We start from the raw sequence: 27,074 nt of genomic DNA, 5'->3' as shown, positions 1-27,074 counted from the left end.
CATCGGGCTCTCTGCTCAGCCAGGAGCCTGCTTCCTCCTCTCTCTCTGCCTCTCTGCCTACTTGTGATCTCTGTCTGTCACATAAATAAAATATTAAAAAAAAAGAAAGAAAGAAAGAAAAAATTAAAAAAAGAAATACAAAGGCAGCCCTCCTCAATCCCATCCTCCTCTCTCTCACCGCTCAGGTAACCTTGAGCCCCGAGTTTTTGTTTTTCATTCCTATATATGCATTTTGTAGCTTTCTTACATATGTATATACACGTGGCTTTATTTTCATAGTGTTATATTTCACATAAACAGCATCATGCTGTATATATCCTTCTGTCCCTTTTTCCCTGCTTACCATGTTTTTGAGAATTATCCATTGATTCTGGCTCACTCATTTTAACTGTTGTACATTATTTCATTGTAGGAATTGTACCAAAACTCACTGGTCCAGCCCTCCTGTTGACAATCATTTAGTTTATTGCTGTCACTGTTACCAACGATACTCAACGAACACTCACGTACACTTCTAGCGCACTCCTCTCTTGACGACATAACTGGATGCTAAATTTCTTAAGAGAATGGCGTTGAGTCCATCAGCAATCCTAGCAGATAGCTCTGATTGGTTTTGTCCTTGTCCCATCTTCCTATCCCAGCCTGCAGGTCTGAATTTGTTTCTGTTTCGTTAACAGAGCCTTAGGGAAGGGGCAAGGAGTGAGGTTAAAAATAAAAAACAGGGGCGCCTAAGTGGCTCAGTGGGTTAAAGCCTTTGCCTTCGGCTCAGGTCATGATCCCAGTGTCCTGGAATAGAGCCCCACATCCGGCTCCCTGCTCAGCAGGGAGCCTGCTTCTCCCTCTCTCTCTCTCTCTGCCTGCCTCTCTGCCTACTTGTGATCTCTGTCTGTCAAATAAATAAATAAAATATTTTAAAAATAAATAAATAAATAAATAAATAACAAAAACCAAAAAATGAAACATCTGCTGCTTCTTGAACCAGCAATATGAAGCAAGCCTAAAGAAATAACGAGCGTCAGTCATTTTTAGTAGCTGCTGGAATGTTTGATTGAGATTATCACGAATTCTTCCCTGCTTATCAGAATCTATGGGCAGCGAGATGGTTTTTACCCACAACTTCAAGAATAAAAGATTAGCTCTGCCTCAGTTCATCTTGGCTGGGGGTTGGGAAACATTTCCTGTCAAGGGCCGAGTGGTAGAGATTTCAGGCTTTGTATGCCTCTTAGTCTTGGCCACAACTACTGAACTCAGCCTGTGTCAAATGAAAGAAGCCATTGGCTCTACATAAGCTAACGAGCATGGCTGTTCTCCAATAAAACTTCATTTACAAAAACAGGAGCTGGGCTAATTTTGACGTGCAAATGACAGGACGCAGATCCTTGTTCTAATCAGAAGAAAACAATGTAGATGAGAAACGTATACTGTTATATGTTCAAATTTTAACCTTAAATCTATTATTTTTCTTTTTGATGGGCAACTATCCTAAAAACTGGTCACACCTAGCCCTGGTGAGAGGGTGGAAAATAAATACTTTCCTACACTGCTAGTAGGAGAGGAAACTGGTGCAATCACCTGTTTCTTCAACAACTATAAATCAGGGTGGGGGGGAGCACCATCATGGGCTACGTCCTCCACCGGATATTGGGGACATAGGAATAAAACGCATATGCAGGGCGCCTGGATGGCTCCGTGGGTTAACCCTTTGCCTTTGGCTCAGGTCATGATCTCAGGGTCCTGGGATCGAGCCCCACATTGGGCTCTCAGCTCAGCAGGGAGCCTGCCTCCCCTGACTCTCTCTGCCTGCCTCTCTGCCTACTTGTGATCTCTGTCTGTCAAATAAATAAATAAAATCTTTAAAAAAAAATAAGTAAAACTCATATGCAGCCTACACTCACAGGCTAGTGTAGACAGGCATTGAAATAGTTACTAATTGCTTAACAAGGTGGTGGTAAAATGGATATTTTGTTGAAACATTATGTAATTGTGCATATACAGGACATATTTACAGTGGCATAAATACGCCTGGCAGTAACAGTGGCAATAATTAATACATAAATATTAATTAATTATATGTTGTATATTAATTATATATTTATTAATAGTATATAATATATTGATATACTATAAATATAATTAACATTTATTAATTAATAAATATTAGTTCATACTGAATAAATAAATAAATAACAAATAAGTAACCACATGACGCCAGACTGAGGTGTCTGGAATATTCTTGATCTCATGACAGAACAGCATGTGGTTCCAGGGACTGAATCCAGGCTGGAGTCCATCTGACAGAACCCGGTTTGGATCTTGGTTCCAGCACTTACTACCAATGGGAACTTGATTACACCTTTATCTTTTTCAGCATCAGGAGCCTCGGTATAAATGGAGATTGTAATTGTGTTCACTTTAAATTTTTAAAATTTAAAAAAAAATTTTTTTAAAGATTTTATTTATTTATCTGACAGAGAGAGATCACAAGCAGGCAGAGAGGCAGGCAGAGAGAGAGGAGGAAGCAGGCTCCCCGCTGAGCTGAGAGCCCGATGCGGGGCTCAATCCCAGGACTACTGAGATCATGACCTGAGCCTAAGGCAGAGGCTTAACCCACTGAGCCACCCAGGTGCCTCTTGTGTTCATTTTAAAAAGATGATTATGGGGGCACCTGGGTGGCTCAGTGGGTTGGGCCGCTGCCTTCAGCTCAGGTCATGATCTCGGGGTCCCGGGATCGAGTCCCGCGTCGGGCTCTCTGCTCAGCGGGGAGCCTGCTTCCTCCTCTCTCTCTGCCTGCCTCTCTGCCTACTTGTGATCTCTATCTGTCAAATAAATAAATAAAATCTTTAAAAAAAAAAAGGTTTTTAAAAAAAATAATAAAAAAATTAAAAAATAAAAAGATGATTATGAGGCACCATCGGTTAAGCATTGGATTCTTGATTTCGGATTCATCGTGATCTCAGGGTCATGAGCTCAAGACTCTTGTCAGGCTCCAGCTGGGCATGGAGTCTTCTTGGGATTCTCTCTCTCCTTTGCCCCTTCCCTCGCCTCTCCCCCATTTGCTCTCTCTCTCTCTCGGAAAAAGAAAAGAAGATTACGAACATCATGTGAAACAGTACAGGTGAAGCACCTACACAAACGGCCACCCATTACGTGTATTCATTCGGCTGCATCTACAGAGTGCCTCCTATGTTCCCAGACCAGCTCCAGATATGGACCTAGGACTATCATTATCTTTATTGTCTAATGAGACACCATGCAAGCCTCGGGTCACCAGGTCACTTCAGAAACCACACAGTCAGGTGTCATAGGTAGCAATGTGGACAGTTCTATAAGGTCTTTAGCCAGCATCTTCCCCCAGTGGTGGCCCTTCACCCCTGCTCCCCTGCCCCACCCGAGCTCCATTCCCTACGACTCCCAGGAAGCTGGGATGGCTTAATTTTATGTGTGAACTTGGCTGGACCACAGGGTAGAGATATGCTAGATATCTGGTCAAACACTGTAGGTCTTTCCGTGAAGACGTTTTGGATAAGATCACCCTTTAACTTTATGGACTGAGTAAAGCAGATGGGCCTCATCTAATCAGTGGAAGGCTAGACTAGAACACAAAGGCTGGCCCTTCCCTGAGTAAGAGAGAATCCATCCTTCCCAACAATCAATGACCTGGGACACCAGCTTTTCTCAGCCTTCACACTCAGATGGAAACATGGGCTGTCCTGGGCCCCCAGTTCGCTAACTGCAGATCTTAGACTCGCAAGGCTTTATAATTGGGAAAACCAATTCCTTATAATCTCTTTATAATATACACACACGTGCGTGTACACACACACACATCCTATTAGCTCTGTTTCTCTGGAGAACCCTGACTAATACAGAGTATTCTTACCCTGAACTGCTTGCTCAAGTTACAAGGATGCCCAGGCTCGAGGTTGCCAGTATAGTCATGGTCTGCGTGGTACCCCCTAGCGTTGTGCAGTGCACAACCGGTTGTACACTGCAGCTGTGCTCTCATCTCCCATCTTAACATCCCTTGAGACTCTCCATACAGACTCTAACTTCCCCACCTTAGTGCCTCTCCCAGGGCCATGTGCTCAGCATCAGAAACATGGCAAGGCCTACCAGTTCCAAACGTCTCCGACACCTTACCTCCGGGCACACAATGGAAGCCGTCTCCGTGATAACCAGGTTTGCACTGGCACTTGAAGGAGCCTGGAGTGTTGTAGCAGAAGGCATCGGGGTGACATCGGGTTGACTGACACTCATCCACATCTGCAAAACAGCCACCAAGCCCAGGGGACAGTGAAATTTCTTCTGGAATTCATAGATGACACAGTAATTTAAACCACTTGCTCAACTCTGGGGGACTCTGTTTTTGATCTGGTAATAATGATTTAAAATTTACAAAATGTGACTCGTCAAAACACGAGCTCTCCAAATTCTATCCAGTGTATTTATAAATGTGTTTCATTCCAAGCACGCAGAAGGAAAAAAGAGAAGATTGGTTTGCATTATAAAATGAGCCTTCTCATCACAAGAGAGGGCTTCAAAAACCTGGGAGAGTTTGGAGACATCCTTAAGGGCAGAGAGAAAAACCTCAGAGATAAGAGAAAATTCACGTGCTCAGTAATGAAAGTATCTCAGAATTTATAATCTTAGAAAAGCTTGGACTTTTCAGGAACACTGTTGGCTGTACTTTTAAGCAATTTTGCAAATCAGGGGTTGGGGGTAATTATCTCATAGTTCTCTTTCCTGAAATAATCTTTAAGAACATCTTGGGAGCCATGAAGGACTGACCACAGGTCTAAAAGAATTCTGGGTAATCATTTATTCTTTGACTGTAGTCATTTATTCAATAAGGGCACTGGGCTTGTTTCGGAGCAGAAGGTGAGAGCAGGTCAGATGAATTATATATACACATTTATATATTTATATATCTCTTACTGAACAAAAACCTGGACCTCAAGCCCCATGTATCCAAGAGTTGTTTGCCTTTTCCCAAAAGAAAATCTCCTCAGTTCCTAGTAGACAACAGGAGTCTAATTGTTGCCTGAGTGAGCAAGTCACAGAGAACAAAGTAGTAGGGGGAGGCTAAGCATTTTCTCCAATGACGACAGCCCCCAAAGGAAAACACAGGGTTCACACTATGCAGAGAGACAAAACGCAGCCCATATGCTCAAAAGAGTTGAAAGAGTAATTCTCTTAATTTCAGGGTGAGTCGGTAATTGGCAGATGGGATTTTTCTTTCAGGTTCCATGGAGAGAAAAATCAGAGCAAGCACGCACCTTGGCAGGCTCGGCCGTCCCCAGAGAAGCCCGGCAGACAGGAACAGGTGTAGGAGGACCCTCCCATGTAGACACACTGAGCCCGCTGGGGTATGTCGCAGTCGTGGAGGCCAGTCTCGCAGTAGTTGATAGGGCGCTGGTCCACGACAGCTTCAAACAAAAGGTTGACACACAGTGTTTGGAGAGAGGCCCCAAGTGGTCTCGGTAGCCTTCTAAGCAAGTTCCCTCTAATCAATGGTTTAGTCTACTGAGGGGACTGTGCCTAGACCCCGGACCTCCAGACATCCTGTCAGGCTTCCTCCTCTGCCCCCCCAGTGGGTTAGTATCCCTGAATTTTCTGTTTTCTGCCACCTGCCTCCAATCAGTCTTCAGAGACGGACACCATGGCTGTTCATCTCACCTGGTACTCAACCTTGGCAAAACCTCGGGGCTCTGTCTCAGGCCACTCTCTATACCAGCTCCCTCAAACCCAACTTTCCATTCACTGAGACACGGAGGTGGGCATGTGTGGGTGTATGTACACACTTGTTGTGGCGACCCTGCTGGGGCACCTGGAGCCGAGGACCTGAGACTTCTGCATGGTGGCTTGACCCCTGGCCCACCAAGCAGGTCAAGCACCGACTACAAACACTGAAGGCATTTCCTGTGACGGAAGGAGAAGTAAATGTTTCCAGAGTGCTGAGACAGGTGTAGAGATACTGTGGATTCTGGGGTGTAAGCATCCCCGAGTGTCTACCAGGTACACATGTGTCTGCTGCATGGCTTTGAATACCTTACTTCTCAGAGTCTCACAGTTTTCCTCTGTGGGGAGGTCGGTGGATGAGCTGTCATTCTTTACAGGGTCCCAAAGATAGAACCCACAGAACGAGGGCTTGGGAAGCGGGTAAGTGACTAAGGGGGTGGCCGGTAATAACGTCTTGTGCTCTTGCCTCAAGATGGAAGTCAAGGGCTGAGGTCTCAGGGGTAATTTCAGTGGTGGGTGCAGGATCTCTGGGGTTCCCAAGGCACCATTTAGCTTCTGGTTTTAAAGCTCTAAGACCCATGACAGAACTCTGTCCTTCGGAACTGATGTTCCTTTCCTTCCCCTCAAGGAGGCCCTTGGTGTCTGGACTATCCCAAGCAAGGAGGGCTTCTCTTCCTTCTCCACCTCACTGAGTCTTTCCAAGACTGATTCCAGTTTTTCTTGTCTTTGAGAGAGAGAGAGGGAGAGAGAGAGAGAGAGCTCTAAGCACTGTCAGAGGACACGTCAAGGAGAGGGTATTCCTCAAGGTTCCAAATTTCTGGAAAACAGTCACCCAGATGATACCTAATAAGTCCAAGAACACACTCGGCTTCCTTGGGCCCTTCTTTCTTCTCTCCCGTCCCTTCATCTCTAAGGCTCTTCTCTTCTCTAGGGTCCCCTTCCTCCCCCCCTAACTCCTTCAGCTAATTAGCTGCCCGACTTTCAAGAAATTAGGGTCCCTCAAAGGTCGGGAAAGTACCCGCAGACAAAACCACCAGGAAACGAGTCTCACTCAGCTTTCTTTTCTCTATCTCTTCCGACACATATTTGTGTCATTTATACCTCATAGTGGCCATTTTACAAGTGACATTTGCTCACAGCTTTGTTTGCTCCACCCTAATTAACAGAGACCCTCCGAAAGGGACACACACGGGTAGGTCTTGACATTCCCTCCCAGCCATCGCGGTCGCACATGCGTTTCTATAATCCTCAAATCATTTCTAGAAAAAAGGCGATTTAGAGCTGCGTTTTTTTATATCACTTTTTTAAAACGGAAGATCACTTTTCCATGCCAAAGCCATTTGCTTCTTAAAGAAGTTTTAAAAGCCAGCCCTACCATTCCAAACTGTTTAGTTCAAACTCTTTCATTTTCAAAAATACATGAGGCATTTTTTAGGGAGGTTTCATGTCAGTTAAGAGGGAAATTCTCTTCGACATTTCTTGACCACAAGCACACAGCCCACAGCCCTGGCAGTGTGTCTCAGTTCTCACACAACTGGAATTTCTAGATGGCTTTGCTGACAACATTCATTCAGAGAGGGGTCAGGACGGTCACGGAGGACAGCGGCTGCCTGGAGAACCTAAGCCACTGGAGGGGACACTGGGGCACCCCGCTGTGCTCTCCTCAAAGACTCCTGACCTTGCCGAGCTGGCAAGTTCTCTACAACTCTGATCCCACCCCTTCCACGAATGGGAAACGACATGCTGGGAGGAAGGGGGTGCATTCCGGAAAGGAGAGAAACCAGGCTCAAATGAGAATTAAAATTTAACTAGAATCCCAAGCAGACTGTAAGCTGGGGTTGTGCTTTCCTAGCGCCATCTTTTCTGAGGAGAAGCATGGAGAAGGACCCTTTCCTGACCTGGAAGGAGCAAAGCGGGCTGCTGGTCCTGAGCCGCTGCCGCCCCCCGGCAGCAGTCCCCCAGAACCACCTGCAGGCTGGTTGGGCTGGAAATGAGGAGACGGGAGAGAAGGGGGAGATGTCAAGAAGGAAAAGACAACCGAGGGTAAGAAGTCACAGGTTAGAAGGAGGGAAAGGTGTACAGGGTGTAAACAGCTCTAAGGAGGGTGGTTTCCCTCGTTACTTTGAAGTTCTGAAAATAAGGTCACAAAAGTGAATGTTTTACATTAATTTTTCCCAACAATAGGATAGGCAGGGAAGGGAGAACACTGGGTGAAGCAAGTCCTCTTCCTGGCCTGTGGGATGGGCAGGTACATGGTTTTGTGCACTGCACAAAGACACCCACGTAAGGGGGTCAATGGAACCTCAAATCTCCCCACATTCCACACACAGAGCCGCGTATCCTAGGACTATGGCCACGCAGAGGGGGATTGTCTGTGTCTTCACATAAAGGTGATTTATGGGCTGTTTTCGTACTTTGCACATTCTAATTAACTGTAAAAGTTGGCATGCAGTGGCAAAGAGAAAGGTCGCAGGTTTACAGGAAATGCCAAACACAGAAGTCCACGAGGCAGTTCCCCACGGGAAACCGAACCTCAAGGAAAGAGGCAGTGACCCCAGCCAGCCCGCAGCCCCTGTACGAGCCCCAGCCCTTCACCATCGGCAGCCACCGCACTGGCCTCCGCGGCTGTCCCAACTTTCTTCTCTCCCTTCTCTGCAGCGACCTGGGATAAATCTTTTCACAACCCGGGCTTTCCGTGCAGCATACAGTTGTGACAGAGAATTTCGGCAGAGGTGACCCGGCGACAAGCCAGAGCGACTGGCTGGAACGCGTTTAGGCCGACGTGGTTTTCCCCGTGAGCCGCCTCTCCACGCAGCGGCTCTCGAAGGAGCTGGGCGATGGGGGCTGGCGGCCGGGCCTGTGGGCAGGGGGGACTCAGGAGGCCTCATGAGGCCCGGACCTGGTGGCACAGCTCCGGGTGACTGTCACATGTGTTCCCCAGCAGTGGGATCCCCGGTTCGGACAAAATCTCACCCAGAATGTGACATGCAAAGAAACGAAAGGCTAGAGGTCGTGGTGGGGGACAGACGGGCCCGGCTCCCACAGCTCCTCCCCGGCAGCTCCCGAGGGGCCTCCGAGGGCTCTGAGCAACCCCGTGAGCCCACGATCCAGCCTGAGGAACCGAGGTCCAGACACGTGAGGTGTCCTCCTCAAACTCCAATGCCTCGGAGCAGACATCTGTTCCCCCCTGCCCTGCGGTGAGTGCGCTCGGCAGGGGGACGTCGCACCTCCCGGCCACCCACCCCGGAGCCGCGTCCCCCCACCCGCCAGGGCTCAGTCCAGACATAATGGAAACGGGGCCGTCATGAAAAATAAACGTTCAAGTCACCTCCATCTCCAAAAAGCAGGGAAGGAGCTTGGGCCAAACACACAGAAATGGTTGTTCTCTACCGAGAGAGAAAAAAGTGACCTTAGCAGGGCCGGGATCTGCACTCTGTGCAAGGGGACCGGCTTCCCAAAACGTGCAGATGTTTGGGTCACGTTCAAAACTCGAGAACGGCCTGTTCCCTTCCGCCCCCGGGCCGTCACCTCACCCTGGGACCTCAGCAGCCCTGCCTGAGCGTCCGGGTGGAGCGAACGGAGCGCGTCCGGCTGCAGGGAGCAGCCAGGCAGCAAAATGGGGGCGGCTCCGTGATGAGACACAAGAAGAATCTGTTTTAAAACTGGGACCACAAGGCACCTGGGTGGCTCCGTCGATTAAGCCTCTGCCTTCGGCTTAGGTCATGGTCCCAGGGCCATGGGATGAAGCCCCACATCAGGCTCTCTGCTCGGCGAGATGCCTGCCCCCCCCCACCCAGCCACCTGCCTCTCTGCCTACTTGTCTGTCAAATAAATAAATAAAATCTTTAAAAAATAAAATTGGGAGGCAAGTTGAGCTTGGAGGCCCATTCAGCATGCTGCCCGCCAGAACGGACATCTCCAAGAATCTCTGAACTTAAAGTTCTTGGCCCCCGTCAGGTCCAAGTGCAGCAGCAGGAAAAAAGTGGAAACGTCTGAACAGTCAGGCCCTTGGGGCAGGCCCACAAGCACCAGTCCCCACAGCACCGGCCTGCAGCGCAGTGAGCCCCACGAAGAGCTTCTCCTCACCTCCTCTGACAGGGCCAAGAAGCTCTGCTACGGCTCATGGCTTATTCTAGCACTGCTTCTGCTTTAGGTGCGGGACCCTCCGGTAGGTGGAGGGAAGGGACGAAGTCTGGTTCGTCTTCCTAAACGGCTTCCCCGAACAACAGAAGGCGGCGCCCCCATGTCAGCCAGATGACGACAGGGAGGTGCCTGCACTCAGACCGCGGGCAACACACCCCGCGTGCACGAGCGGTGTGACAAGTCGCCCGCAGAACTTGCCCGATTTGACAAGTCACCCCCAGAACCTACCGGATTTGACAAGTCACCCGCAGAACCTACCGGATTTGACAAGTCACCCGCAGAACCTACCAGATTTGACAAGTCACCCGCAGAACTCACCGGATTTGACAAGTCACCAGCAGAACCTACCGGATTTGACAAGTCACCTGCAGAACCTACCGGATTTGACAAGTCACCCGCAGAACTTACCCACACAGGCTCCCGCCTCTGAGAACTGATAGCCGTCCACACACTCGCAACGGAAGGTTCCAGGCTGATTATTGCAGATGGCGTGGCTCCCACACACCGAGGGCTGTTCTGAACATTCATCGATATCTACAACAAAATTTTTTAAAAATCCACACTTAAAAAAAAAAAAACACTTCAAATATGGGTAAATACAATGAAATAGTATTTTGGACCGCACATGGATCAATTCTAAGACAAACTCTTCTATGGTCCAAAAGTTACATGAATACGATTTTTTTCCTATTTATTTTTTTATTTCATCATCAGGGGGAGAGCAGAGGGAGAGAGAACCTCAAGCAGACACCACACAGGATGCAAAGCTCAGTCTCACGACCCTCAGATCGTAAGCTGACCTGAAACGAAGGGTCGGACGCTTCATTGACGGAGCCACCCGAGCATGCCAGTAAGAGTTTTCTTCCTGCGTGCCACTTTCGAGAGTGACCCCAAGGCCCTCCTACGTAACCGCGTGCTTCCCCTGCCTGTCCTGGAGGCAGCCGCTGAGCCTAGGGCTCGGTAACACCAGACTGGCCCGTGCACGTCAGAAAGCCAGGTGCGCAAGCGTCTAGACTGTGAACACGGCTCCTGAGGCCACAGAGCATATTTAAATGCGCTACTCAAAAATATTACTTAACCCACTTACAGGTACAAAGCAAAGCTGAACAATGTCAGGCCTAATTGTGAATTTTTGAATGTTGTCTAGAGCTTAATGCACTAAAAGGAAGCTTGTCAGTGAACCAGCAGGGTGATGTCCTCTCATGACAACACCAAAGCTATCACAAAAAACCATATGCTTTGGAGCTGGACATAGCTAGGCTCCAATCTGCCTCCTTTAGTTACCAGCTTGTGTGGTCTTGGGCAAGCTACTAACTACTCAGCCTCAGTTTCCCCGTTGGTAAGTGAAGCACAGTATGACTGACCTTGAGGGATTCTTCTGAGGACTACAGGAGTTGGATGTAAGCCAGAGGAACACCCAGTATGCTCAAGAAACGTAGCTATTATTGTAATTTTTAGGGGTTCATCCTATAGCCGTGGGGAAGGATTGGGCTGATCTAGGGCCATGGCCCTCAGATTGCCACCAGGAATCAGGGTCCATCTGCAGCTAACCCCACAGCAAGGTTGGTTGGCCCAGACGAGAAGCTGAGCTAACTTGTCATCGCCCTGATTACCTGCCCACTAATGGACTGAAATAAACACAATCACATGAGGTTCTTCCTATGCCAGCCTCATCCTCAGAGTATACTCAGTATGAGTATTCTAGAAATGCCAGCATTTCTAGAACCTTGAGACATGGGGACGTCATTTCATGAGATCATGAGCTCTCATGATCAAACAAGTTCCTGAGATCATACAAGTTCCCTCCTCTTCTCACCCTCCTTCAACGCCTTCACGGGAACTTTCACATTTGGAAGACAAAGCCTCATGCGTCTATCTCCAATGGCCAGCCTCGCCCGTCTCCTCCCTGGTGAGACATATACCCTGCTGGCTATCGGACCATGTTGCCAAGAGAGGCACTTCTGCCACATCTGCCCCAGAGCCTGACCTCTACCTGTGCAAACACCCAAACCAAATGGTATTCAGCTTTTTAAATATGTACCACCAATGTCCCGTTCCTGTGCAATGTTTAAGATACAAGATCTCAGGGCGCCTGGGTGGCTCAATGGGTTAAGCCGCTGCCTTCAGCTCAGGTCATGATCTCAGGGTCCTGGGATCGAGTCCCACATCGGGCTCTCTGCTCAGCAGGGGGCCTGCTTCCCTTCCTCTCTCTCTGCCTGCCTCTCTGCCTACTTGTGATCTCTGTCTGTCAAATAAATAAATAAAATCTTTAAAAAAAAAAAAAAAGATACAAGATCTCACACTAGAGGACCGCTCCGGGCACAGGAGGGAGGTCACAGCACACAGCCCCTCCCGAAGCAGCCCCTTCCACGAACTGCAGCTGGAGTGCGGCTGCGGGGTACTCAGCATGGCCCCATCCGCCAGCTTTGCTCCAACAACACAGGAAGAATAAAAAAAAATCGGTCCGGCTTCCACGGTCTCTGTGCCCTGACTCTCAGAGGACACTCCCTGCACAGATGTCTGCACGCCCTGTTCAGACTGCAGGGCTCCAGAGCTCGGACTCCACTGCCAAAGCCCAAGAACCCAGAGCAAGAGTTTTTAGTCAAAGGGACAGAGCGAAATCACCCAGAGAAGTGTTCCAAGTTCCAGTCCTCCCCCAACAGTATGTGCACAGGGATGCTGTATGTTTCTAAAAAGCTACTTGGGTGATTAGGGTCAGCACTCCCTTAGCTCCTACCTACTGCTGCCCAGTAGGACCTGCGGGCCCGTGGGATGAGGGAAGGTATGGCCCCCTGGCACGCGAAGGTCCCTCTCTCTATACACCCAAGCAGGGTGACACCTTTTCTGTAGGGCAAGACTCTAGGAGTTTCGTCCTTATAGTGAAATTCTTCCGAATGTCTAATCTAAAACCTCCCTTCTGTAAACCAAGGGTGGGACTTTAAACCTTCCTTTAGTCAAAACAGTAAGCTGGTGCTAACTGCCCCCTCGTAAAATATCACAAAATCCCCTTCAAGTTTGTTTTTCTCTCTCTGGGAAGAGATCTCCTTGCACATAGATCAGTCTCTAGCCCAACAAAGAAAGTCCTAGATAATTTGTGTAATTATTGCTTCCTAACTTTTTTCAGAGTGGCTACTTGTAATATATTTTCAGCAAATCTTAATTTGCCCCTTTTCTGAGGGCCAGGCTCTCTGAGGAGAGTCTCATGACTGATTTGTTACGTGCCTGTGTGTGCCCAACATTACCCGAAGAGAGGTCATCCAAAACGATCTCTACAGACTCCCGGCTGAGGAATGTATGGGAGTCATCCTGCTAGGCAGCAGATCTCTGCGATTTGTCTGGAAACCTTCTCCAAGCTATGCTGGAGGGACACCATGCAACGTGTCGCCAACACCGGGTTTGCTGGGGATGTCCTCTATCATCACATCAGTGTTACACAACAGAGTTGCAAAGGCTCATTCTCATTCTCTTCTAAGTCACTTTCCAGGTCAAAATAACACACGACGTGATTTTGCCTAATGCAATTTCCTACCAACAGCCTCACGTCTCGATGCATTAACACTCCGAGGCATGTTCTAGTGACCCCGAACAAAACAGTAGCCTGACCGGGAAAATACTCACATTCCATTGTGCTAATCCCCCAGAACAAGGACTAACCAGAGAACAAAAGCAAGTCCACACACGACCACTTGTCTTCCTGAGCGAGCACAGCGAGGGTTCTCTGTGACAGCAACAGAGTAGGGAAGGTATGGCCGGGTCGTGGGCTGGGAGGTGAAGCAAGCATTCCCACTACGGTCCGCTCAGGTGCCGGGAGTGGATGAAACAGCCGGAGGTCATGGCTCAGCAGCAGCGGGTTGGGGTGTCTCCATGCTTTACTCACATGTGTTCATCTTACGAAGTTGAGGTAGGGCCATGTAAAGGTATACCAAGAAGGTATACGCTTCCAGCAGAGAAGTGAGGGAGCCCCCTCACTGCATGGTGTCCAAAACCATCTTTCTGGCCCTGGGAGGGCCCTGCCCCCCATCCCCCAGCTACCATGTTGCTTCAGACTGGCCTGAGCCAGCTCAGCCATGTAGGACCGCTGGGCCATGTGTGGGAAATTCTGGAACACTCTGATGATTAGAGGCACGTAGGAACTCTGTCCCCTTCCCAGTCGTCTGTTACAAGGAAGGAGAGCATCGGACTGGATTCTACCACCTGTACAAAGCCATCAGCAGGCTAAACAGTTACACAGTCTGTTCCTGCAAGCACATGTCCCTGCTCCCCATTATTTCAGATGCCCCAGTGAGCACCTTACTCTGAGGAATATAGGAACATAGTGACAGTAGGACCTGCCAACCTTTACGTTAAATCAGCACACAAAATCTGCCACTCGTCAGAGGGCTGGATGCCAGACCCCAGGCATCACCCCTCGATTTCATGGCTCACCGGATCCTCAGACCCCAATCCTTCAAGGGGACTGGTCATCTTTCTGGCCAAACATACAGGTGCATGCCACTCTTTCACTGGGGGGACATCCTTCTAACATCTGCGACACCTGCTAGCGAGCCCTCGGCTGCAGACTTAGGCCGCTCTGATTGAAGTGCTTGACACTCCTGCACTGCTTGCTTCTGCTGGATGGACTTGTCACTGAGTTAGGAGTCAACTAACTGACCCTCGGTAGTGCCCTAAAAATTAGTCACAAACACATGGGTAAGTATGCAAAATTATATTATAATCAGGAGCACCTAAGGGGCTCAGTCAGTTAAGTGTCTGCCTTCGGCTAAGGTCATGATCCCAGGGTCCTGGAATCGAGTCCCGCACCGGGCTCCCTGTTCAGCGGAGAGCCTGCTTCTCCCTCTGTCTGCTGCTCCCACTCTCTGACAAATAATAAATAAATAAATAATAAAATCTTTTTTAAAAATCTTAAAAAAAGAACATATTAGTATGCAGCTGTCATGGGTAAGTATTCAAAGTTAAACTACAATCAAATAAGTCTGGCGAGAAGGCAGTGAGCGTAATGCTCGTGCGTGAGTCAGACCCCCGGTCTGACGTTCTGGTGTCACTGGCTCGCTCAGATGAGCCGCAGCATTTCTCAGCTACAGAAAAAGGAACGAACCTGCCACCCGTGGAACAGCCATGATCAAAGTAAATATATAAATAAACCGCGTTAGCAAGTGTTGGCCGGGACGTGACCGAGGGCAGCCCCCATGTGCTGCTGCTGGGAATGTGAAATGGGACCCCCGCCGAGGGGAGAAGTGTGAAGGCGCTGGAAGAGCCAAACCCGTATTTCATACACTCGGGTTCACAGCGGCATCACCCACACCAGCCAAAAAAATCGAAGCAACCCAAGAGTCCACAGACAGACGAAGGAGTTAAATAGACGGTAGTGTGTGCAGGCAACGGAATCGATTCCCGCCTTCAGCAGGAAGTGATTCGGGCCCAAGCTACCACGTGGTAAGCCCTGAGGACACTATGCTCAGGGAAGTGAGCCAGTCATGGAAGGACAGGACCATGTAAGGCCACTCTATGAGGTATGTAAAGAGTCATATTCATGGAAAGTAGGGACGGGGGGACAAGGGAATGGGGAGTTGTTTAATGGGGACAGTGTTTCAGTTCTACAAGACGACCACACGAACCCCAGGTGTGGGGCCTGGCACACGCCCTGGTGCTCCCCTCGCCCCTCCCTCTCTTCACCCAGCCCTCTGGTCTGCAGACTTCGGACACCTCCTCCTGGCCTCTTCCCCAGCCCCCACAAGTCAGAAGGGATGGTTGTACCAGAGCAGATCCTTCCATCCCCTCGGAAGCCTATGGAACACTCGCAGGTGAACTGAACCCCAGGGCCAGGGCGACAGGCGGCGTTGGTGTCACACCCGTGAGTGCCGATGTAGCAAGGGTTCTGCAGGGCATCCGGGGAGCCATCTGTGAAGGAGAGACACGGAAGCCGAGTGAGTGATCCAGGGATGCCTGCGGGTTTCCTCCTTCCACAGAGAACAAGGCCCAGCTGATGACCCAAAGGGTCCTGGCCTAGAAACCAGCTGATTCCTATGTCACCCTCGGGCGGGATCAGCAAAGCATGTCCCTCCAGATCCATGCCTGTTTTTGTAAATAAAGTTTTATTGGAAACCAGCTGCATCCATTCACTTGCAAATAGTCTATGGCTGCTTCCATGCCACAATGGCAGAACTGAGCTCTTCAGACACTACAGGGCTGGCAAAGCCTAGAATGTTTAATGCGGAGCCTTTTAAGAAAAAAAAAAGTACCACCCCCAGTGCCCAGGGCCCAGCTGTCACAGGAGGGAGAAAGACACCTGTCCTCCTCCTGCTTTATAGAGCTAAGCAAGGATGAACACAGCCGGCTGGGGAGGTGGCCTGGGTATGCAGGGAGCACCAAAAAGAATTAAAAAAGAGAAAAGCCTAATGCTGGACCCCAAGCATATAGAGCCCGTATGGCTGGAAGATTTGGGTGACAGGCAGACGGCATGCAAGCTCTCCAAATGCCAGCTTCCTGCATGCAGCCCAGAGCAGCCCCAGACCGGACCTCGGAGCCAGTGACGTGCTGCCCCTGGGCGGGGGTGCGGAGGCTCCGTGCCGGACCTGCACTGGCTTTGCCTGGAGCCTCAGACCCTGAGCACACGCTCCTTTCACGGCCAAGCACGAGCACGCTCAAATGCCCTGCCAAAGCCGGCTGTGGCCTTGAACAGTCCGCTCTGCCCCACACAGAAGGATGAGGAGAGAGGTTAGGTCCAGGCTGCCACTCCTACCCCTCACGGGACCGATGGAGTTGCTCAGCGCATAGCGCAAGATCTTCTCCTCGCGGTTGTACAGGACAAACACACTGTCCACGGACAGCTGCTGGGTGCTGGGCAGGTCCGGCCGGGAGGGGTCATGGGCGCACTCCTGGAAGGTGATGGTCTGGCGCCACTGGTAAGCGTGGATGTTGGAGGGGGCGGCGCCGTCCTGCTCCGGGCCCGTCACGGTGTACTCCCGGGACGAGGACGACGTGATCACTGCGACGCGGCGGCCGGAGAAGGGAGACAAGGCAGAGCGACAAAAGGGGCAAGAGGTTTAGTCAAGGGCTTTCAAACCGCGGGCAGAAGTCTCTGCCCAGATGAGCGATCGGATGGAACAGTACCTAAGACCGTTTACTTCTGTGTTGGGACTCCTTGTGCTACCTCGGTCTCCCATACTGTTATGGTCTTGCTGGCACTGGTAATATTTCCCACTTTCTCGCCTCAAGGGCTCTCTGTAGCTTCTGAAGCCACCCAGAATCAACCGAGAGATCGAGTCTGGTGGAAAGGGCACACACGGGAAAGCAGGTTCACCTGAACCTACACCGGCACGCGCAAGCTGTGCAATCGTGGGCCACTTACAACCTCTTTAGCCCCCATTTCTTTTACAAGTGGGTTGGGGTGAGAATGAGATAATGTGTATCAAATATCTGGACCCACACAGGCTAACGCTACTAAGATAAACTACCACTGATGTGGCATGGACCTTGTGACTAGCAGAGAGCTGGCAGCTTTCTAGAGGTTATCGCATCTGGGATTCAACAAATAGTGGCTGCTATGTATCACTCTAGATGAAGCAGTTCTCTGATACAAAAAATAAAAAATAAAAAGAAGACACTAAGTGGGTTTCATGTAGCCAATTTCTGGAAAATTACTAAAATGCTGTGAGCAAACCTCAAGAGAGGAGAAGAGAGACAGTCTTCCCCGCTCAGGAGAGAGCCTGATTTTCAACCATACGATGAAACTCTCAACTTCCTATTTAAAAAAAAAAAGAAAGAATAAAAGGCTCTTTATATTTGTGTGCTCTGCTGTAGTTCATAACAAAAGCCAGAGGATAAATAAAAGATTAGTATAAGCTGCCTCTTGTCCAGCTCCCACGTGCTACGCTGCCAGAAACACCATCTGGTCGCAGGCTGACTGCAGCCAGGGTCCCGCTGCTCATTCCAGCTCCCATTTACCAAGCCGCGTGGTCTCCAGGGGAGCCTGATCAGGCCACAAGCCGTGGTAATTAGTACAACCTCGCTGGATGGCAATTTAATGAGAGACTTCAAAAAGTTTCTATTGTTTGGCTCAGCAACTCTACTTCTAGGAATTGAATCTTAGGGAAAGAATCGGAAATTTGGTCAAGATTTATGATGAAGATGGTCCTTGGAACTCATTATGGGATGGGAAAATTGGAAATAACATAAGCTTTAGAGAAGAGAATGGTTTAAATTAATGGCCATAGAAGAGAGTAGTGCCGATTCATTAAAAAGGATTTTCAAAGCCTATTGAATGAACTATAAAGTATTCAGGATTTTAAATTAACTGGAAAATGGAGATATAATAATGGGGTACCACTGTGATTCTATTTAAATGAAAAATTATATACCCAACTGCAGAGAACATGATAATACTGCATCAATGTCAAGTTTCCTGACAGTGATCATTGTGCTGTGTCCACATAACAGAATATTTTTGTTCTTAAGAAAAACAGGGGACTTATTCAGGGGATGGACAATCACAATGACTACAACTTATTTTCCAAAAATGTATTATTTGCAAAAATATATATATATATCTCTAGGTAAGAGAATGATAAAATAAATATGGCAAAATCTTAACAATTGGTGAAACTGGGTAAACGGAAGGTGGAAATTGTGTTACTTTCAACTCTTATGTAAGTGTGAAATTATGTGAAATACTAAATTAAAATATAGGTATATACATATATACAAATGCACATATATTTACATACAGATACAATAGCCATGCTGTAGGTTATATCCCTAGGACTTACAAGATCTATACTGAAAAATTTTATATATATATATATATATATATATGTGTGTATATATATATATATTTATTTTTTATAATGGGTATTTTTCAAGATTTTTATTTTTAAATAATCTTTATACCCAAGGAGGGGGCTCAAATCCTCCAGTCCACCCCCCCCACCTACCACCCAGACAGCCAGGAGCCTCTGCTGGGGTATTTTATATGTAAATGGAGAAAAGACTGAAAGGAAATAATTTAAACCTAATAATAATTATGCCCCAGTTTTACCATTATGCGTAATTTTTTTTTTGGCACTATTTTTCTATGTCTGTATTATGTCTGTGCATTATGTCTATAATTAGAGGAAAAGGTGATTTTAATAAACTAGTGCCCATCTGTTTCCTGCCAGGAAGCCCAGGAGACCACCCTGGCGTAGTAGGGCCGCTGGAGCGGTGGGTGGGTCTGGAGTCAGTGGGGAGCTAGGGTTGTCCCCACAACCCTCCCCCCTACCCCCAGCCCCTCCCTCCCATCTCCTTACCTCCCATCCCCCCTGCCCCCCATGCAGCGCTGGCGGCTCACCCCCACGGGAGTAGTGGTAGAGCTCTGTGTAGGGCTCGATGTGCACGGAGGAGCCGAACGGGATGTGGGGCACGTGGCCCTCCAGCTCTGTGTCGATGGTCAAGTGTCCGTGCTCGTCAATGCCGCTGAACTGCTGCTTGATGATCAGCTTGCCCGGGGACCCCACAAAGGTCACCTCAGCCTGGCGGGTGAACTCGCCTCCTGGAAAGCAAGGCCCGTCATTCTACCATCTGGGAAGTCCCCCATTCTACCGCCTGGGAAGTCCCCCTCAGGCCAGCCCCAGGCTTAGGGGTGCTCGCACCTCCTCCATGAGTGCTTTAGTTGGGTCGGGAGACACCAGAGCTGGTGACACTGAGGGCAGAGCCGGGACCTCCACGCGGCCCCGCTGAACACACACAGAGGAGAGAAGCTGCTTCCCAGCCCCACACCAGCCTCTGGGACGTGGTGGGCTCAGGGACAGAGCTGGGAGACGCCAAGGACAGGAGTCTGACTCCCAGCTGTGCCAGGTACTGACTGAGCGAACCGGAACAAGTTACCCAACCGCTGAGCCTCCGTGTCTTGATGATAAAGACTGATACAGGCTACCTTGTGGAGACTAGATGAGATAAAGCATGTTACAAAAGTGCTCCATCAAATGTCAAGGGCTCCAAGATGCCAAGTGGTGGTGACAACCGTTGGAACAGCTCAGTGCGCTGCACACCATCACCGGTCCCCAAAACCATTCAGGGAGCACTCACGAAGGAGGTAGGCGCAGCAACTCCCCTCAGCCTGTGCAGCCCCAGACAGCGGCAGAAACCCTTGCCCTACTACCAGCTTCTTCCCTTTTTCACATGTGCAGACCCCCAGGACGGTGGGGATGCTGGCAAACTACGGCCGGCAGCCCTGGGGCCAAGAATGATGTTTACGTTTTTAAATGGTTTATTAAGAAGCCAAAAGAATAACATTTCATGTTATGTATGTATATTATCATACATATTTCATATATATAATATGTGAAAATTATATGAATATTAAGTTTTAGTGCCCACTAGCAAAGTTTCATCAGAATACAGCCACACTGACTCATTTACATATGAGTTACGGTGCTTTTGCTCCCGAGTTGCAAGGGAGACGTATAGACAAGAATATTTAGGCAAAGCAAATATTTATGATCTGCCCCTTGGCAGAGAATGGGACAACCCCTGCTTTATAATAAGGACCCAAGTCCCAGGCAGATATCCAAGTGCTAATTCAGGTCCCAGGGCAGTTAAGAGCCACTGTCGAAACGAAACACAGATTTGCTGTGGCAGGGGATTTGTCAAGTCTCCCTCGGCTGGGCTGACGATAGTTGTTACAAAATATGGCCAGTTTAAATAAACCCACAGACAAAGCAACACCACGCTGAAAAGCTGTGCAGGAAGGAGCAGCATCTGTGGTCTGACTGCAAAGCTCCGCTGTGTGTGCAAAGGAAGGAGCGTGTTTGCATGAGAACATGAACTCAGTAATAATACTCGGGATATATGTGCCTGGGGGAGAGAGGGAAAAAATATTAGGCCATGCATTTGATATCTTATAGGTAGGTGCCCCCCCTTTCCAAATATATATCCTCTCCTTTCTTAAAATGGTCACATTTCCAGAAGCCTCTGTAACTGTTGGAGGGTTACCCATGCAAAGCCTAGAGACCCTGCCTCACAGCGTCTCTGCGATAAAGTCTGGCTGAGGCTCCAGCCAGGCGAGGCAGTGGGGAGATAACAGACTGAGGGGCTCAGAGGCAGCGATGAGTACGGTGACCCAGAGCAGGCTCCAGGTCCTGGGAGTGGCCAGAGAGGAAGGACACAGTCTCTCTTATCCAAGCTGTTCCAGGAAAGGGCCTCCAGCATGCGCAGGGGAGCTGGCCTCAGCAGAATGTGGGAGAGGCCACGGTCACACTATGAAAATGCTCCCTCCACCTGACCATCTGTTGGTGTGTCTACTAAAGACTGAACTGTCCCTGACAGGGCAAAGCCTCTAAAAAGCTCCAAGGAAAGTCAGGTTTTCTAAGACTTGAGAGGATTGTGTCTCTCAGGTTTAATTTTCCAGCTAGAAATGAAAAGTTTCTGTTCTCCAAGCAGATACCGAAGCAAATATCAGATCAGGCTGGCTGGGAATTTGGAGGCTTGAGAAACAGAATGAGGCACGGGAGGCTCGAGAAACACTTCGGGGCGGGAGGCTGGATGGGATGACCTCATGGACCCCGCTGGAGACTTCTAAAACCACCACGAAATCACTCCCTGATGGCCGTAGTGAGTACATACTAATGAAAAAATTAATGATGGTTTTACCCCAACATCTTCTTTCTGGAGCCCCCAAACACTTATCAGTAAGTTGTCTGCAGACCTGGAATTCCCCTTCCATTCACACCCAGGCTTCCCAGGCACCCCCGGGCGGCCCACTGACTGGAATGTCGGAGACAGTTTACCTGTGATGCTGAACCCATTCTTGAATCCATCCTGTTCCACTGCAAACATCCATCCAATGATGCCTCCGACAGGGGCCAGGGGAAGCAGAGAGTAACCAACGGTCTCGGGAATGGTGCTGATGGCCGTGTAGGAGCGCCCGTGGTTCATCACCACGTAAGAGTGGAGGTCAGTGTTCTCAAAGACGATGGGGACCGGGCTGTTTCCCACGAAGACCCTTCCTTTCACCTTGCCGTTAACTCGCTGGGGGGAGCCTGAGCAGGAAACAAAGAGGCCAGCCTTTTCAAAAAGAAGAACATGCCTGGCAGGACCTATACCTATATTTTTAAAAAAAATTTTTTTTAAGATTTTATTAATTTTTTAAAAAGATTTTATTTATGTATCTGTCACAGAGAGAGAGTGAAAGAGAGAGAGAGAGCACCAGCAGGTAGAGTGGCAGGTAGAGGAGGAGGAAGCAGCAGGCTCCCCACTGAGCAAGGAGCCCGATGCGGGAGTCAATCCCAAAACCTTGGGATCACGACCTGAGCTGACTGAGTCCCCCAGGCATCCTGGACCTGTACCTATAAAGTAAAGAGGCAGAACAGCATTGGGGTAAAGGGCTTTGGGTTAAGTCAAAGTAGTTGTCCTCAAGAGGACAGTACATACAACCGTCTGCGAGCCTTAGAAATTCCAGCATCCCGCCTCCCTCCCATGCTGATGGATAACAGCACGGAAGGAGCTCCGACGGGAGCCACGTGTGATGGAGGAACTTTGGTGACAAATGAGATAATCTCAGGAGAAGAACAGTGTCACGGGTGATGCAGAACTAGGTGATCCCATCACTGATCACTTTTGAGCGTCTAAGGGACAGAATGAGTAATTTGGGTGGGACAGAGGGCCGGAACGGATGGTCCTGGGAGTCTGGGATATTTGGCAGCCTGATCTATCACACATCTTAACACACAGCTTGGGCTCAATTACGGTCCTCTTGCCAAGCGTGAGGACTGTCCGTTGGCCTAAGAGCCAACAGCCATAGGCACCGCAGATGTCATGCACCACACAAATGTGGCCAATGGCCCCGACCAGCTTGTAGGCTGGGGCGTAGTCACGGCTGACTGTTCCATTCAGACAACTGGGAAAGATACGCAACCTACTATGGAAATTTAAAAGCTTTTGCCATAAATTACCTAATAATATATAAAGAATAATATTTTTGTTTTAAAAAACACATTAACAATAAGTGTCAGCATATACCTGGGGGAAAATACCAAAAGAGATATACACAAAATTGTTAGCAGGATTAACTCAGGGTAATACAGTAAACTTTCATTTGCTATAACATATGCCTCTATGTTTCATGAAGATCTAGGAGGTGCATATGTTCCTGTTTAATCAGGAAAATGTCAGATCTAAAGAAATGAAGTTGTTCTTGCATTCAAATAAGAAAAGTTGGGGTGCCTGGGGGCTCAGTGGGTTAAGCCTCTGCCTTCGGCTCAGGTCATGGTCTCAGGGTCCTGGGATCGAGCCCCGCATCGTGCTCTCTGCTCAGCAGGGAGCCTGCTTTCTCCTCTCTCTCTGCCTGCCTCTCTGACTACTTGTGATCTCTGTCTGTGTCAAATAAGTAAATAAAATCTTCCTAAAAAATTTTTAAAAAATAAGAAAACTGAAGGTTACCATATGATCCAGAAATTCCAACTCCTAAATATATTCCCCAAAGAACAGGAAAGCGAGGTCCACACAAGAACTTGTACACAAATGTTGTTAGTAGCCTTGTTCATCACGGCCAGAATGCCCATCGTTGGTATAACCGCGCAACAGAACACATATCTAGAAGAAAGGAACCAAATACTGGCGGATGCCAACACACGGACACACCCCAGAAACACCTGCTAAGTGAAAGAAGTCAGACTTGGAAGGTTCCATATTGTATGATTCCGTGGAATGAGATGGAAAGGTTTCCGAAGAAGACGGGCGTCTTCTTTCCAGGAGAGGGCGTGGATTAGTTGCGGACAGGGGCAGGGGACCCAGGGGAAGTGGGGAAGACGGCTAGTAGATACAGCCAAGCGTGAGGCTTGATAAAAGTGTTCTACAACCAAACAGAGGTGATAGTTGCTGGACTGATAAAGTGTTCTACACCCAAACAGAGGTGATAGTTGCTGGACTGATAAAAGTGTTCTACAACCAAACAGAGGTGATAGTTGCCCAAATGAGTGAAGAGCCGAAAATCCACCAAACTCTATGCTTTAAACAAGGGTGTTAATTATAGCTTTAAGAAAACTGAAGGACCATACAGTTGAGGGTCTATTTCTGGGCTCTCTATTCTGTTCCATTGATTTATCTGTCTGTTTTTGTGATGTCCACAGTAGCCAAACTATGGGAAGAACCTAGATGTCCATCAACAGATGAATGGATAAAGAAGATGTGGTTCATATACACAATGGAATACTATGAAGCCATTAAATGAAATGAAATCCTACCATTTGCAATGACATGGATGGAACTAGAGGGTATTATGCTGAGCAAAGTAAGTTAATCAGAGAAAGACAATTATCATATGATCTCCCTGATATGAGGAATTTGAGAGGCAAAGTGGGGGATTGAGAGGGTAGGGAAGAGAAAAAATGAAACAAGATGGGATTGGGAGGGAGACAAACCATAAGAGACTCTTAGTTTCACCAAACAAACTGAGGGTCGGGGGGTGGGGGGTGCGGGAGAGGGTGGTTGGGTTATGGACATTGGGGAGGGCATGTGTATGGTGAGTGCTGGGAAGTGTGTAAGCCTGATGATTCACAGACCTGTACCCCTGGGGCTAATAATACATTATATGTTAGTTTAAAAAAAAGGTAATAAAAAAAAAAAAAAGAAAACCGAAGGAAGAGGTCAACAAGTCACCTTGGGCTGTTCAGGTTTGAGGCAGAATTAAATTCGATCAGTTATCGATTGCACATACATTGGTTCTCTTCCTAGATTACCAGGGACAGGATGTTCATGCCCAGCTCCTTCCCTTGGGACTCAGCAGAGTTTTCGGAATGCAGTAAGTTCCCAGTAAAGTCTGTTGAGTAACCCTGACAGACGGGCTCACCCTTGAGCACCATCACCCTTGTGCAGATCTTTTGCTGTGTTCAGTACACCCAAGCCATTATGCAGGGTCACTGACCAGACAAGGCATGCTCGATACACACAGTGCTTCTACACACAGATTGTGTCATTACACCAGGGAGTGCTATGCAGTTGGAAGACTAATAGCGAAAAAATGCATCCCCCAAACAATTACAGAAACAAGCAGGAAAGCCAAGCGAAGGAAACCAAACAAATTTTTTCCACCAAACCTTGAGCCAGAAAAAAGTTTTATAAGTAGCAAGAATCCAACAAATATTTAAACCACAGAACTATTATGGGGCGTGTATATAATGTCAAAATATGCAGCTGGATAGTCTGTTATAGCTGAGCGTGCCTCCAAACAAACTGCTCAGCATTTCCAGCTCTGATACTAGCGTGGGAAGAGCTAAGAGGTTGCTCTTTGAGAATGAGCTCTCCTTGCAGATTCTGGAAGCTTCTCTCAGGGCGAGAGAAGTACAAAAGCCAAGCCTGAAACAAAGAAGCAAAGGCACGTCATACCTGGGGTGGTGGGATTTCAAAGAAAATAGAACATATTTACAGAAGTTCAGAACATCCCCCCGAATTTACACGAGACGTAGACATAATTTTCTTTCATTTCTTCAGATGGTATTTAGCAAAACTCACTTTATCTCACTGTGACCCAGAAGGAAACATTTTTTTAGCAAATTGAAATAACTGATTTAACTACAGTTATGGCTGGCGATGTGAAAAACAGAAACCAACTGAGTTTAATTCCTCCAACTGAGTTTAATTTAGTCAAATTTTTTAAAAAATATTTTATTTATTTATTTGACAGACAGAGATCACAAGTAGTCAGAGAGGCAGGCAGAGAGAGAGGAGGAAGCAGGCTCCCTGTCGAGCAGAGAGCCCGATGCGGAACTCGATCCCAGGACCCTGGGATCATGACCCCAGCCGAAGGCAGAGGCTTTAACCCACTGAGCCACCCAGGCGCCCTAATTTAGTCAAATTTGGCAGAACAGTTGAGGTTCCTCATTCAACATGAGGAAAATGACCAGTGAGTGACAAGTGAGGTAACTTGGTGTCTGAGGGGACAAAGGTACAGTAGGGTCGGGGTTTTGTTGCTCTTGTTTTAATTTTAGTTTATAGCCCCAGGCTCCCAGAGGTCTCACTCTCTGAGTATCATTATCCTGACCCTCTAGGCTTTTACCCAGATTCTCCTGCTCACCCGAGAGCATTAACACCGGTTGGTCCTCTTGGGGGCAAAGCTCGGAATGATGCTGACCTACAGCTTAATGGGTTTTGGCGTCAGCCCCACAATGGGTCTGGTGCTCCAGAATTAAGTGGTGCACTTCTCGTGTCCCGCCATCATCATGCTGTGACTTCAGGGGCACAAAGAGAGGACAGCCTGAGGGGAAGGGTGTTGGAACACACTTTCCCCACTACAAACTTTGGTCCACACCTGCCCACTGTGGCCCCGCTGGGGTTTCACAAGCTCTCAGGTCTGTGAACAACACCACGGAGGAGGTTGGAAAGGAACAGAGGAAAACAAGAGGCATTAACCATGCCTGGTCCAGGCTGCGTTCTTTCAACACTTCAGCCTTCGTCCCACACGAGGGGCAGCTGTGAAGCTGGGCTCCCATGGGCAGTCATTTCCAAGACGGTGAAGGACAAAGCACAGGAAAGAAAGAGACCTCACCATAGTGCTAAAGTGGGCATTCCCTGAGAAACGGGCTTTAGAGAAGGATGAGAAAGAATGGTAACGAGAGATTAAATATCACTTAAAATCTAGTATCTACAAAAAACATTACTCCCCCTTCGGAGAGCTGGGTAGAGGCCAACATTTCAAAACAAACCTCAAAACAAAAACTCCACTCCCTCCTTCTCCCTGCACAAACGGAACACATAAAAGTCAAATGCCTTCTTTCCTTTCCTGAGAGAGAGAGAGAGAGAGAGAGCACACGAGCAGAGGGAGAAGGAGAGAGGGAATCCAAAGCAGGCTCCACGCCCAGTGTGGAACCCAACCCTGGGCCTAATTTCACAACCTGAGATCATGACCCTGAGTCGAAACCAGGAATGGGACTGTTAATGGACTGAGCCCCACACGCACCCCCAAAGCCAATTACCTTCCGCAACACACTGCCGGCCATTGCCGGTGTAGCCGGCCACGCAGCTGCAGCAGAAGCCGGTGGCGAAGTCCCTGCACTCGGCATGCACAGAGCACTGGTGTCTGTTGTTGGCGCACGTCTGGCGGAAGTCCGTGTTGTAGCTGAACACTGTTCGGAGAAAACACAGCGCGCCGTCAGCACTTTGCACAGTGGGGGGCCAGGCTTCCCTGTCCCGTGCGTGCCCAAGACTTGCAGGAATTCCCATCT

General features: G+C 48.5%; 1 protein-coding gene across 1 annotated transcript in view; it reads right to left on the bottom strand.

Annotated features, from left to right (window-relative positions):
- NID1 (nidogen 1) overlaps window positions 1–27,074 on the bottom strand; it is an 83,847-nt gene that overhangs the window by 22,093 nt on the left and 34,680 nt on the right. Inside the window, exons 5-12 of the mRNA XM_044239319.1 lie at window positions 26,826–26,975; window positions 21,645–21,896; window positions 19,208–19,408; window positions 16,622–16,867; window positions 15,637–15,780; window positions 10,291–10,416; window positions 5,277–5,426; window positions 4,141–4,263 (exon numbers count right to left, since the gene is read on the bottom strand). Of these exons, the coding sequence (XP_044095254.1) occupies window positions 4,141–4,263; window positions 5,277–5,426; window positions 10,291–10,416; window positions 15,637–15,780; window positions 16,622–16,867; window positions 19,208–19,408; window positions 21,645–21,896; window positions 26,826–26,975 (1,392 nt within the window). The remainder of the gene's footprint in view (window positions 1–4,140; window positions 4,264–5,276; window positions 5,427–10,290; window positions 10,417–15,636; window positions 15,781–16,621; window positions 16,868–19,207; window positions 19,409–21,644; window positions 21,897–26,825; window positions 26,976–27,074) is intronic.

Source organism: Neovison vison, chromosome 2, assembly GCF_020171115.1.
Source record: "Neovison vison isolate M4711 chromosome 2, ASM_NN_V1, whole genome shotgun sequence".
Taxonomy (NCBI): domain Eukaryota; kingdom Metazoa; phylum Chordata; class Mammalia; order Carnivora; family Mustelidae; genus Neogale; species Neogale vison.
This window is presented reverse-complemented; position numbering and strand designations above follow the sequence as displayed.